Source organism: Gracilinanus agilis, chromosome 3, assembly GCF_016433145.1.
Source record: "Gracilinanus agilis isolate LMUSP501 chromosome 3, AgileGrace, whole genome shotgun sequence".
In the NCBI taxonomy this organism is placed as follows: domain Eukaryota; kingdom Metazoa; phylum Chordata; class Mammalia; order Didelphimorphia; family Didelphidae; genus Gracilinanus; species Gracilinanus agilis.
The window spans coordinates 33,145,926-33,160,770 of record NC_058132.1 but is presented as its reverse complement, the minus strand read 5'-3'; the positions used below and the strand labels follow the sequence as shown (position 1 = coordinate 33,160,770).

Here is a 14,845-nt window from a genome sequence, read left to right as displayed (position 1 = left end):
GACAGCCATCAGTTACTATCATCAGACACTGATTTGGAAAAAAAGTTAATTTGGAAATTAACTTTTACTGCCAACTTGATCATGTTTCTTAACGAATTCAACAAAAATTATGAGGCAAAACAGTACTTGTGTGCAAAACTTATACATGCAATAAAGCCAATTGGATGACATCTAACATTGAATTGAGTGATATCAAGTGGGCTCTATCCACTTTCTGTGCTGTCAGAATTTAAAACAAGAAATAAGTTCCTTCTTCCCACACAAATTTTCAGCTCCAGCACTCTTCTGGGAATCCAGAAGAGAACTCTACCATGTCAATGAGAAACTTTTTAAGTGTTCCATGAAGAGAAGAAAAGGACTTTGAGCAAAAAACTTCCAGGAGCTATGAGTAACCCCTTCTACAGCTATATCATGTCCTCTGAGATTGAGCCCACTCTGCCCAGGACTCCTTGTGAGAGAGTGGGTCCCCAGAATGAGGGAAATGTTTTATACCAGCTATAGTTTTTACTATACTACCTTAGCCAATACCCATTCGTAAAGGCTAATTAAATCTTGCTTGGCTAATTGATATCAACTGAGAATCATTGGAAAGAAGCACATTGTTGGGATTTCAGGAGCTATATATGCTAAAAAAGAAAATACTCTAACCCTTTAGAGTTACACCAAGAATCTAAGGGAAAAACTAGCCAACTGCCCCTGGAGGGGATCTCTCTTGCCATTGTTAACGGGAATTTGGGAAAATAACCCAGAGCCTGAACTGTATATATTATTTTATCCCTTTCATTCTACTCTCAAATGTCCCCACTCCAGAAATCTCTCCTTTGTAGCAAACAAGGGTAGCTAAGCAAAATTGATCATACACTGGCCATATGTGAAATTATTTGTCTCATTTATACCTCTGCCCAAAAAAGTGGGAAACTTTATCCTCTGTCATTTGGAGTAAAGACTGGTCATTGCATTGATCAGGTTCCTTAAATCTTCCAAAGCAGTTTCCTTTACAGTGTTATATTCATTGTATATTATGTTCTGCTTTCTTCAGTCTTTCCAAATTTTTCTGACTATCCCATTTGTCATTTCTTATGGAACATTAGTATTCCAAAATATTCATGTACCACATTTGGCTTTGCCATTTCTCAGTGGATGGGAATCTACGCTGTTTCTAGTTCTTTTGCTCCTTTCACTGTGTCTTTGATCTCTTTGGATATATGCAGAGGAGGTAGATGCATAAGGTATATTGCTAAGTCAAGAGGGCATGCATTGTTTAGTGACTTTTCAGCTACCATTCCAGAATTGTTGGACCACTTCTCAGCAATACTAACAGTGTATTAGCATGCTTGTCTTCTCACAGTTCCTCATCATTTTTTTCCCCGCTTTTGTTTTCTAATTGAAGGGGTGGGTGAGGTGGCACCTCAGAATTGCCTTAATTTGGAAGAAATGTAATCTCTCTTCTTACTAGTGATTTGGAGTATGCTTTTATATAATCATTGATGGTGTTAAAAAAAAACAATGTAAAGATAGAGCTGCCCCATCCTTAAGAGGGAACAACTAGACAAGCCCTTTTCTCTCTCCTGAGTTCCACTACCATCCTGTCAATTTTATACTAGATGTTCATTATCTTCCCCCATCCAATGCTTCCTCCCCACCACTGCTACCCACAGCCCACATTCTACTAAATTTGACTTTTTGCCAAGCCTACCACCATCTCCCAAGTTTGCAGCTTAGCATTATAATTCTCCCTTGTGGGGACTCATTCTCAGGCTCTGGTCAAGGCCTATTGTTTCTACCTCCAACAGAATCAGTTCCATGTAAATATTTGCTGAATTAAACATTTAAAAGGTATAGGGACTGACTAAACAATTTAAGTTAGTCCATGAGGAAAATACTGGTGGCCTCCTATAGGAAATCACCAAAGCTCCTTCTCTAGTATGGGCTAAGAGGATTGAGTCTGTGAGTTATCTGTAATGGAACCTGTGGGAACCTGTGAGGTTATTGAATAAAAAGAGCATGGAGAGAGGGGGAGAGGACAGATCTTTGGGAGGATGCTCACATTTAGGGGACATCTTATAGAGTATGGATGGACCAAGGAGATTTTGGTAGATAGGCAGGAAAAATGAGAATCAAGATTCCATTCAGGGCATCTAGGTAGCACAGTGGGTACAGCACTGGGCTAGGAGTTGGGAGGACCTAGGTTCAAATTCAGCCTCAGATACTTCCTGGTTGTGTGACCCTGAGCAAGCCACTTAACCCTGTTTGCCTCAGTTTCCTCATCTATAAAATGAGAAGGAAATAGCAAACTGCTCTAGTATCCTTGTCAAGAAAACTAAAAAAAAAAAAAAAAAGGGTCATGAAGAGTCAGACATAAAAAACAACTAAAGGACAGCATTAGATGCTAGGTACAGTGCTAAGCCTACAATTTAAATAACATAACAAAGGTAACCAGAAGGGTACGCCAGGGTGCGGACCATCATGTTCTGTAGACTTGAAACTAGGCAGAAATAGAGACGGGGAGTAGAGCATGCTGGAAGCCCACCAGTGGGCCTCCCAAAAGGAAGGCTTTGGGAGAGCCTTGTCATGGGGAGGGGAGGGCGCCAACAAAGGTGGGGATCCAAGGCTGAGAACCACCTGATGATGATGTTAGAGGGACATCCTGGCAGAGCAGCAGATACAGAGTGGAGAAAGCAAAATTAATCAAACTCCTCAAGGGCAGGGATGTCTTCATTTTTAGCTTCATATTCCCAGCCTGGACACAGTGCCCAGCCCCTAGGACAGTGATGGCGAACCTATAGCACAGGTGCCAAAGAAGGCATGCAGAGTGCTCTCTGTGAGCACATGGCCACCCTCCCCCCACTCCCAGAGTTTGTTACTAGAAAGTCAGAGGGCCTCAGGTAGAGCTCTTCCTCTCCCCCTCTCTACCGAGCCAGAGGACATTTTTATATCCCCCACCCCTCTGCCCAGCAGCCCAATGGGAATGCTTCCTCCCTCCCCTGTGTGGGATGGGGGTGGGGGGTATACCCAGCACTCCATCTTTAAAAGGTTCACCATAAAATGCTTACTGGATTGAATTGAAATGCATTTGACCTCTTTTCTGTCTCCAGGTTATGGGCACTATATATATCCAAATACTTTCTTCCGATATGAAGGAGAATGGAAAGATGGGAAGAAACACGGTAAGAACAGAGCGATGTAGCCAGTGTCAACATAGAATGAAACCTGGTTCGTAGTCAAATAAAAATTAAAAAAAAAAACAGCTTTTAGAATTTTCTAAAATAATAGCAGTTTTGGGACCATAGTCATGCTCTCACAAATGGTGATTGAGAGGGGCAGCTAGATAGCTCAGTAGATAGAGAGCCTGGTTCAAATCTAGACTCAGTCTCTTCCTAGCTGTGTAACCCTGGGCAAGCCATTTAACCCCTATTGCTTAGCCCTTACCATTCTTCTGCTTTGGAACTGATATCTGTATCAATTCTTTTTTAAAATTTAATTTAATTTTTATTATCATTCAAAACACACTCATACATACATAATCAAAATCCCCAAATAAAACCATAAATACACTAATGTGAAAGATAGTATGTTTTAATCTGTATCCATCTGACTCCAACAGTTCTTTCTCTGGATACCTCTATTCTAAGAGAGAAGGTAAGAATTATTTTTTAAATGCCAATCTAGGAAGCTGAAAAATGAGAGACTTGTAAACAAAAGTCCAGAAGAAATATTTGCAGGATGTTAAGTAATTGGCATCCTTTTCTATGAATTGAATCTCTATTGTGCCCTTTCTGAGACTATATAGAATACCACCATTCCCACTCAATTTCCATTTGACTCTCTTGCTCCTTAATTTGTTTTCTCAAAGCTTTACTTGGGTGAAGGACTTAATATTTTTTTATTCATTCTTTACTATTATTGTGGTTATTGAGCAGGTTTTCATTTTGCCCTTGTACTAAAAGATATAACAGTCATTGAGTATATGTTCTGAGGGCATTTCTAGGACTCCCAATGTTCTTGAAGGAGACTTAGCTAAATATTAATTGTATTTTAATGCCTTTATCATCATCATACACATTTGACTGAGACACGATGATATCAAAATGCTTAGTAATATTTTGATTAGCATTGTGAAAAAATCTGGACTGCTATGTTCTCTGTGGATTGCTCTGTATTGCAGTGACTTTTCCAAGGTCATATATTTGACTTCATGGTAGGCCCACATTAAAGGACCAGTAAATCTTGAGCTCTAAAAGCTGAGTATTTACCAACTTATGAATTTATTGTTATAGGTAAAGTCTTCATATTTTACTCAGCTGGAGTTTGAATTTCAATGATGTAGATGAATGGCTTTGTAAGACTTCAAAATACTAAATAAATGTGAACTATTATCATTTCTTTAGGTCATGGAAAATTGCTGCTTAAGGACGGAAGTTACTACGAAGGTGATTTTGCAGATGGTGAGATCGTAGGAAAGGGACGACGTTATTGGGCATCATCAGGTTCGTTTTCTTTAGAGTATGTTCCTTTTGCTAATTATCATGTCATACTAATGACATCTGTACTGTAAATGGATCCTGGGCTTTTGACAGAGCTAGGAAGGATTTTCTGTCTGTAACTTGAGATGAAAGGTCTTTTGCAGTGGCTGTGCTCTGCGAGGAACCCCTACATATGGTAGCAGAAACTCTTGAGAAGCTCAGTAAATCCTCCATAGACTGACTAGTGAGATTCTCACTTGCTATTGGATTTCATTCAGTTCAACAAGTCTCTTTTGAGTTTCGTCATGCCTGACTCTATGTGGATTCTACAGCAGACAGAAGATGTCATGCCCCTGTTGGCAATTTAGATTTCCCTAGCTTACTTTGGAGTGAGGGAAAAGAACAGTTAACTATGTCTTTCTTTTTTTCTTTTCTTCAAGTTATTAAAAGTCTGGGCAGCTAGATGGTTGTAATGGAAAGAATGCCAGGCCTGGAATCAGAAAGACTCATTTTCCTGAGTTCAAATTCAACCTCAGGCACTTTCTAGTTGAGTGACCCTGGACTTAATTATGTTGGTGCCCCACCCCAAAAAATTATTAAAAACCTATTTCATCTATAGGGAAGTACAGAAGGGAAAACAAAAAATTCTTAATGGCAATAGTTCTCTTGTGATTATGATCTTAAAAAAAACCGTTATCTTCCATCTTAGACTCACTCCTGTGTTTTGGTTCCAAGGCAGAAGATCAATAAGGGCTAGGTAGTGGGGGTTAAGTGAATTGCCCAGGGATACATAGCTAGGAAGTATCTGAGGTCAGATTTGAATCCAGCACCTCTTTACTATGATTCATATATTTTTAAAAAACTTTATCTTCTTTCCTAGAATTAATACTAAGTAATGTAAAATTTAATATCCAATAACTCTAAGTACTATATTTTATAAAGCTTATTAGTAATCACTTGAAGTAGGAGAAATAAAATAATAAAAAGTAAAAGCCTGAGTACAGCCTCATTAGAAAAATTCTCCTGCCTGGTACTCACCCAAATGCCACAGCCTTGTTTCTGGGAGAAGAGAGAGAGGGCGGAGCTACACTCAAAATATATCCTCCCTATGTTAGCATGTAACATGAGAAGGAACATGGAAAAGAGAGTTCTGGGGAGCAAATTCTAAATATATAATCCCCCCTGTGATTCCATTGGGGAACATGCATGTAGAAATCTCCCAGGTTTACATGCCTAGTTTCCCCAGTGAATCAGTATACATAACCAACTTATATCTCTAAAGATCTTTAACTTGAGGTACTACATACTATATTGAAGTTTCTAAGGGGAAGTTATAATAATTTGAGGATAAGAGGGAAATAAAAGAGAACAAAACTAATGGTTGCTAGGCTTATTGACAAAAAGCCAATAAGGGGGCAATCCCCTTTGGCATAAGAGTGTACCTTCAAAATAAATGTGTTCAAATCCTCCTCCCCCCCAGTTCATTCACTACATTCCAAAATTCTGGATCTTTTGGTGCAGTGTGTGGTTTCTGCAGAAATCTTCATGGCGCCTTCTCCAAACAGTTCACTTTCTTGATTTGGGGAAGAAGCTAGTTTCTTATCTTAAAATTACTCTCAAACAAGAAAAATTTTTATAAATCTAGAATTATATGACAATAATACAGTCCCCCCTGAGGAGGCTGTTGACTACCCCAGGATACATGGCTGAGTTATGAGGTATATCAATCAATTGTCAAAAGAAAATAAAAAACATAAAAAAAAACCCAAATAAAAGAGAAAAAAAATAACTTTTGGATGAAACATAAAATATCAAAGTCTCATGCATAAAAATTCTAAGTAAGGAAAAATAAACCTATAACAGGTCCTAGAATCAGGGCCAAATTAAAGTGATTCATGTCCCACAAGCCTGTGGTAGCAACTATAACAACGTAGCACTTACCTATTGGCAGCTAGTACTACAGATAATTGGCCACACCATAAAAGAAAGAAAAGGGACTAGATTTTGATGCAGAAGGGAAATTACATTCCCTGGTCTGATTTTACCTTTGCCCTCAGGGATAGGGGAGCCAAAATTGCAGCCAAACTGAGGTTACTTGTTAGAAATCTGGATTTGGCATGGGGAAATCCTGTATCTGAGGGGGGTCAAACAGCTGCTTCCTCAAACCTCAAGATAAGTTCAAGTCCAATGTCTTGGTGCAGAATCTCATTAATTTCACCAGGATTGGTTGGTCTCCTTGACCTTGTGCTCCTAGGCACTGTGCAGGTTAACTTTGTGCTCCCTTCTCTTGGAATCAGACACAATCATTAATCAAAGTCCCATAATATTTAACAATCAATGGCAGGATTTTTCCATAGTCTAACTCTAAAGCTTTTGGGTATGCATTGACATTAGGGCTAACAGACATTTTAATCTTAACATAGTGCAAAATCAAAAAATCATTAATACTGGTAACATGTGCTTCAAGTACAAAAAATGAGAGAGAAAAGAAAACTCAAATACTCTATTGCACATACAAAGAAACATGATAATAAAATTCTTTTAAAAAATCAAAAATATATAGTTCACAGTCAGTGACACACTGTGTTAGCCAAGGAAAGGCACAATACAAAAGTTTCTCACTCAAAAATGAGATCCATTTCCTTTTTAACTTGGCATGATCCACAGTGTGAATGCACATGATTTTCACATAGCTTTTTTTTAAAAAAACAGTAGCACAGCAGTTAATGTACATTCAAAGAAGTACCAAAATCTCCCAAATCACAAGAGCCCATTTAATGACAATAGCAAACAGACCTGCTATCATTAGGATTCAAATGAGTCTTTATAGCCACTTGCTGTGTGACATTTAAAAAAAACCTTTGAACCTCATGGATACTTGTCACAAGTTCTCCAGATCTAGCCAATCTGTCAACCTTGGCGAAAATATTTCTAACAAGGTCTATTACTGCCATCATTCCAAAATCTGGCAGGAGAGCCCAGAAAAACAAAACAAAACAAAACAACAGTCCTCTATACTGCTGATTAAAACCTTTTGGGTCTAAAATGTCACCAAGAATCTGGATCATTTTGGTAGAAGGGTAGAATAAGCTAAAGAGTTACAAATATAAAAACCATCAAGGAGTCACCAAGCTCCATGGGAAATTTCTCCCTCTGGGAGCCATTCAGGGGTTGCCAAGCCCCCTGGGAAATCTTCCTACCTCCTGGATGAGATTATAACCCATCACAGGGTAACCAAGCCCCTTGGGAAACCTCCCTCCTCAGATATGAGACTATAACAGCCATAAAAAGCATGCCTTTATATGCCCCATCCGTAACAATGTGGAGGCGAGGAATACAATAGTGAAAATCACTTCTGATGTCTTATCCATTACATTTTTATGTGGGAGGTGGGGAATACAATAGTGCTATTGCACTTCACTTCAACCACTAAATGGACCCTTACCTTTTGTTACAAACAACTCAAAAGTAGGCAAATGATCAGTCAGAGGTAGTGGTGCTACTAGATATCTGAAAATCACTTCTGAAGACCTCATAAGATCAATTGAGATTTTTAGCTCATTAAATTCTCCAAAGGTTGTACACAGGTTGTAACCAGGTTGATGGAGTCCATCCCTCATCATCTATGTGACAATTAACAAAGGCAAAAAGGAACCAAAGGCCGTTTAGGCGACATGTGACCTTGATGGATCTGGAGACAAACCCAGCATTCATAAGGATCTATGGTTTTGCCATGGAAAAGGGTTTGTCCAAGTTGTTTATAGACTTTTATAATGGTTATTTTCTCCAGTCCAGTCATATGGGGAGAGTACAAATAAAGGCATTGTAACAGAACATATAGTTAATGGCCAAAACACAGCAGCTAAAAACAATATAGAATATATCACAATATATACATGATATATATAGAGATATGATACAGAATATTTTATCAGATTAATATGTGAACTTAAAAAACAAAATTGAATTTTAAATCAAACAATCAACAAATACAATAAGCATGACAGGATACGGGCACTGAATTCAAGATCCTTTTCTCCAATTCTGATAGCTGTGTTACAGAGGCTTCTTCACGTTTTGGAGGGGAAGAAACTGAGACAGTTAACATCAATAAGGCAAATGGAGTCTGAAAAGGCTTAAAATTCACCTCTAGACTCTTTAAGGTTCCTTCCCCTCCCAAGTATCATTATCCATCTAGATTCCTTTGGTCACACTTCTGGGGTTCCCCATACAGGGGCAGATTTCTGCACTGAGTATAGTGTAGACTGTAGATGAACCTCATATTGGATATGATGCAGAGGCTGGGCATGCTTAGGTAGAAAGGGGGATGAATGTCCCTTCTGAATCTTGAGATTATTCAAGCTAACAGCAAGGACAAGTGCACCCTGGTACAGTAGTAAGAAAAAACATCCTAAAACTTTGAGCTGTGTGAGCTTGGTAATGCTCTCCGGGAACAGGAACTGTTTGAGATAGGCAATAAACTGGGCCATGCTTGCAATTCTACTTCCTGTCTGTAGGTGATGCTACCCTAGTATGTACTGGCTAGAAGTTTAGAGGTTTGGAAGAGTAACCTTCCTTTCCCTCCCTCCTAGGGGTAAAAAATGCCAGGGAGCCTCTTGCTTCCACTGCCACGTGGACAGGGGACTGTTGCTCCCCTTGATTGCTCTCCCCAGCTATGTGGGAAGGGAGTTAAGAGGATAGAAGGTTGCCCCCCAGGTGAAAGCCCTGAGGAAGCTAATTGTTGCCCCAGAGAAACATCCAGGCTTCCAAGGCAGCAGCAAGCACTCGGGTATTAGCTATGTAATCGAAAGGGGGGAAGGGTATACTTTACCAGACACACAGAAAACAGCTCACAAGGACCCCCAGCAGGCTTGCTGCAGGCAGGCTCCCCAAGGACCCCCTGGCAGTGTCTGGTCAAATGTGGGAAGCAGCAGCAGGTGGTGGCAACAGTAGTAGAAGTAGCAGCAGTAGCAGCAGTGGCGGGTAGCTACAGGCTTTTAAAACTAATCTGTCTTTTTGTCTATTAAAAATTGCTCTATCAACTTAGAGAGGAGCAAGGGTCCTAAACTCCAGAGTTCTGGTCACCAACAATGCAAAATTTAAGTTAATGTCCAATAACTCCAAGTATTATATTTTATAAAGTTTGTTAGTAATCACTTGAAGTAGGAGAAATAAAAGAACAAAAGTAAAAGCCTGAGTAAAGCCATGTGAGAAAATTTCTCTTGCCTGGCACTCACCCAACCACCACAGCAGTGTTTCTGGAAGAAGAGAGAGAGGGCAGAGCTACACTCAAAATATATCCTCCCTACTAGTACTAAGGTGAGAAGGAACATGGGAAGCTGGGAAAGAGAGTTCTGGGGAGCAAATTCTAATTATACAGTAATTAGTTTTAAGGCAGAAGAGTAGCAAGTGTTAGGCAGTTAGGATTAAGTGACTTGCCCAGGGTCACTCAGGTAGGAAATATCTGAAACCAGATTTGAACCCAGGCTCTCCCAACTCCAAGCCTGGCACTCTATCTACTCTGCCACCTAGCTGCCCCTATTTACTTACTTTTTTGTTAAAAAAAACAAACAAACAAACAAAAAAAACCCTCACTTTCTATCTTAGCATCACTACTGTGTATTGGTTCCAAGGCAGAGGAGTTCTAAGGGCTAGGCAATGGGGGGGCAAGTGACTTGCCCAGGGTTACACAGCTAAGAAGTGTCCAAGGTCAAATTTGAACCCAGGACCTCCCATCTTTAGGGCTGGCTCTCCATACACTGAGCCACCTGGTTGTCCTCTCTGATTATGATCTTAATGATAATCTTACGATTATGAAATCAGGAACATTAGCTCTGTACCATTAGGAACCCTGGAACAAAGTGAGTTTTCAAGGTTATCTGGATTTTCTGGATTTAATTTTTAAAAATCACAAAAGTATTTGGTACACACTCTCCTGAGAGCATCCCCTGCTAGAGTTCTGATTTCTGTTCCCTGGCAAATGCAGAGCAGATGAGCCATTCTGTGACTGATTTGGATGCATACCACCCCCTCTGGCAGAGAGCAGCCCATCCATAGCCAAACTTCATTGTTTCTAGGCATCAAGACGGAAAACCAAAAGGACCTCACACCCCCCAGTCCAAGGGACCAAGAGGACCACGGTATCAAAGTACTTCCTTGTTCATTTGTCCTTCATTTCAAATAGGACCGATAACATGGCGAGGTAATAGCCTGACTCAAGCATGATTTGGAGTTGATGAGTCTGAAAATACCTCTTTCTTTCTCTTTTATCTGATTCCAGGAAACACCTATTCTGGGCAGTTTGTTTTAGGTGAACTTCAAGGGCACGGAATAATGAAATACAAAGAAGGCGGCAAATATGAAGGAGAATTTTTAAACGGAGTGAGAGAAGGTAAGTTTTTGTTTAATCAGAATGAACAATTCTTTGTAATTGTCTAGAGCAGTGGTTCCCAAACTTTTTTGGCCTGCCGCCCCCTTTCCAGAAAAAATATGACTTAGCCCCCTGGAAATTAATTTTTTTTTTAAATTTTAATAGCAATTAGTAGGAAGGATAAATACACCTGAGGCCATCACTGCTCTCCTAGATTGCTGCAGCACCCACCAGGGGGCGGTAGCGCCCACTTTGGGAATCACTGGTCTAGAGCATGTCCATTCCCAAATCCAGCCTCATGTGAATGTTTTGAAGTCCTCCAATCCCAAGACTTATGGCTTTTTTGAATCTGCTCAGGGCACGGCCACCTCAGTGTGACTTCTTCAGCCAGGGCTCGCATGTTCAGACTTTGGAAACCTAGTGAAGCAAATCAGAGTCTCCTATCTCAATATCCAGGAGATAGTTTGGATAAATTTATGCCCATCTCCAAGGTCACCCCAAACCTTATTAATGGAACTTGGGCTGATTCAACATTCGCTTAGACCAGGATCTGGTGACAGCATGAACTCATTCGCAAACGCTTGCTTGCTTATGTTGACTTCCTGCAATTGTACCAAAACTTCCGTGATAAATAAAGAGGCAATGAATGAACGAATGACAATTGTTTCATTGTTTTATGCCTGGGATTTCGGCACTGTGTGGAATCTCCTGGCATGGAGAATCCTTCCACCATGAAGATTGGTAGCTCCTCTGTATCACAGTCTTAAGAGAGTTTCCTGGGACACCAAGAGGTTAAGTGAACTTGCCATGTATTTCAGAGGCAGACTTGAACCCAGGACCTTGTGACTCCAAGGCTGGTCTTCTATCACTACACAATGGCATTCCACCCATCATCCCCTTCAATAGCTCTTGTAAATCCAGGCATATTTATATTTTAAACATAAATCAGATTGTAATTTTAAATATGCTTTGCTTAAATCAAAAAAATCTTATGGATAATTTTTATAGAAAGATACCACTTTTCACCTTACCTCGTAATAGCTAACAATATTTCCAAAAATTCTCCCCACTCCCTTACCTTTGTGTTAAATCACCTTACACTGAAGATCTTCTACCCAAATGAGACCTGTGTGGTTTGTTGAATTTCCTCTAACTACATTCTGGTAAAACACTGAGAACTTCCCCATCTGCTAGATTATCGACTGAAGGCAGAAGAAAATAGGGCCTCTAGGTAGTACGGCGGATAGAGCACTCTTTTGGTTTGGAATCAGAAAGGCTTATCTTCCTGAGTTCAAATCTGGCTTCAGACACTAGTTGTGTGACCCTGGGCAAGTCACTTAACTCTGTTTCGGTTTCCTCATCTGTAAAATGAACTGGAGAAGGAAATGGCAAACTGCTCCAATATCTTTGCCAAGAAAACCCCAAATGGGGTCACAGAGAGTCAGACATGACAGAAAACGACTCAACAATAACGAAAGAGACAGATCTAAAGACACAAGTTCCGCTTCGACTCAGAATGTCACAACTATAAGATGTTTAATACTAATTTACAAAAACAGAGGTCCCAGTTGAGTCTCTCGCTGACAGACAATGATGGCTTATTTTTCTTTACCAAAGATGACCGATTCTTGCCTTGTTTTTCATTTAGCTTTCTTTTAATTCTCATCATCTTGACCCACCTCTCTGGAGTCAACATTCTTGCTTATCTTTTCCTCCTGCTTCCTCAGGTTTTCCTGCTTCTCCTCCCATGTAGCCAACTGCTCCTTCTCAGTCTTCTTTGCTGGTTCTTTTATCCAAGCCATTCTCCTGAGACTCTGTCCTGGGCTCTTGATCGGTGATCTCACCAGTTCTCATGGGCTCCATGATCATTTATCTGTAGATATATAATAAATAACTTATTATGTATTCTACTTATAGTTATTTATCACCATATAGCATATTTTGCCATCTAAATCTTATCTTTCTATCTCTAATTAAATATCTATATATTTTGCTATCTTTATCTAGCTAGCTAGGCTCCCTCCTGACAGTACCAATGACCTCTCGAACACTCTGAACTGGATGTCCTCTCAGCATCTCAAACTCAGCATGTCTAAAATGAACTCATTCTCTTTTTCTCTCAGCCCTCTTCTCTTCCTGACACCCCTATCATTGTCAAAGGGGTCACCAACTGTCAGTCTTCAAGACTTCCAGCCTCGCTGGGTATCTAGCTTGAACAGTGGCTCTAGAGCTCTGAGCCTGAAGTCAGGAAGACTGAATTCAAATCTGGTCTCTGAGACTTACTAGACTGTGACCCTAGTGCAGTGATGGGCAAACTATGGCCCAGGGGCCAGACGGGGCCCCCTGAAATGTTCTATCCAGGGACACTATTCCTAATCTGACAAATACAATGAGTAGGATACAATACAATGAAACTTCGAAAGAGTTGTCTTAGAAACAGACTGACAGAGGAGCATTTCCTTGCCTTTGGCCCCTCTTTAAAAGGTTTGCCCATCACTGCCCTCGGTAAGTCATTTAACCTCCCTCAGCTTCAGTTTCTTCATTTGAAAAAATGGGCATATTGATAGTCCCTACCTCCTAGAATTGTGGTGAGGATCACAAGGCAATATTTGTAAAGTGCTTTGGAAATCTTAAAGCACTACATATATGCTAATATTATTATTCTTGACTTCTTATTCTCACTACACCTATCCAACCAGTTACTAAATATTGCCATTTCTACTTTACAACATCTCTTGTATCCATCCCCCTCCCTCCACTCAAACAACCACAATTCTAGTTCAGATGTTCATCATCTCTCACCTGGATGATTGGACTGGCTTTCTACCTGGTTTCCTGTCCTTCCATCTTTGCCCACTCCAGGCCATCCTCCATTCAGCTATTTTTCCTACAGCAGGTTTGACCACACCACTGCCCCTGCTCAGTGAGCCTCAGTGGCTCCCTGCCACCTCTCAATCAAGTACAGTCAGGTCCTGTAACCTTGGGGATATATTTTAAACTACTGTGGATGGCTGAAACTGCTGACCCCAACTATAATGTGATTTTTAAAAATTTTTCCTTTTTTATTTTATAACCCTCACCTTCTGTCCTAGAATCAATGCTATGTATTTGTTGTAAGGCAGAAGAGCGTTAAGGGCTAGGGGTCAAGTGACTTGCCCAGGGTCACACAGCTGGGAAGTGTCTGAAGCCAGCTTTGAACCCAGGACCTCCTATCTCTGGGCCTGACTCTCGATCCACTGAGCCACCCAGTTGCCCTCTATAATGTGATTTTCTTGTATATATGCATATATATATACACATATATATATATATACAATAAAGTTTAATTGATGAACACACAGGAAGACATTACCAACATTAAATACACTAATAATAATCAAGTACATTCTACATTGTTATATAGTATTATATAATAGTCCCCCCCATCCATGGGGATACATTCCAGGACCCCCAGCAGATACCTGAAATCACAGACGGTTCTCACTTTTACTTTTGATTTTTTAACATCTATGTTCACTTCACTGGATGGTTCCGTGATCTCCTGCCCCTTGGTTCAGCACTCCATGGCCTCCCATTCCACCTCCCCCTCCAAAAAAGACACCCCCAGTGAAAGTAGAAGTCCTAGGCCATGGGTATACCACTGCTACTGGTGGATTTCTGGGGCAGAGAGAAGAAAACTTTGCCCTAGCCTGCCTGCTCACCTGCTTGTTTGTCTTCTGTCTGTCCTTGCTTGAGCTCTAGCTTCCAGCTTCCACATGTCTTTGAACCACATACCAGCTTCCTCTCCTATCAGGCAGCGGACCCCTCTCTGTCACTGGGTGACCGTGGGTCACTGAAACTGGATACCTCTGTATAAACTCCTCTGTTTGACATTTAAAACTCCTCTCTCTCTCTCTCTCTCTCTCTCTCTCTCTCTCTTCCTCCCTCTCTCCCTCCCTCCCTCCTGCCTTCCTTTTTCTTTCTTTCTTTCTTTCTTTCTTTCTTTCTTTCTTTCTTTCTTTCTTTCTTTCTT

General features: G+C 40.4%; 1 protein-coding gene and 1 long non-coding RNA gene across 2 annotated transcripts in view; one reads left to right on the top strand and one right to left on the bottom strand.

The window, feature by feature from the left end:
- The first annotated feature begins 2,515 nt into the window (after positions 1–2,515).
- The window catches only part of MORN1 (MORN repeat containing 1), a 158,989-nt gene continuing 146,659 nt past the window's right edge, over positions 2,516–14,845 (top strand). The window contains exons 1-5 of the mRNA XM_044668647.1: positions 2,516–2,597; positions 3,096–3,167; positions 4,389–4,487; positions 10,744–10,854; positions 11,191–11,354. Coding sequence (XP_044524582.1) covers positions 2,516–2,597; positions 3,096–3,167; positions 4,389–4,487; positions 10,744–10,854; positions 11,191–11,354 — 528 coding nt within the window. The remainder of the gene's footprint in view (positions 2,598–3,095; positions 3,168–4,388; positions 4,488–10,743; positions 10,855–11,190; positions 11,355–14,845) is intronic.
- On the bottom strand, positions 12,351–14,654 carry LOC123243055. Its single transcript, XR_006505844.1, has 2 exons — positions 14,535–14,654; positions 12,351–12,706 (listed from the first exon to the last, which is right to left on the bottom strand). It is a non-coding gene; the product is annotated as an uncharacterized LOC123243055 (long non-coding RNA).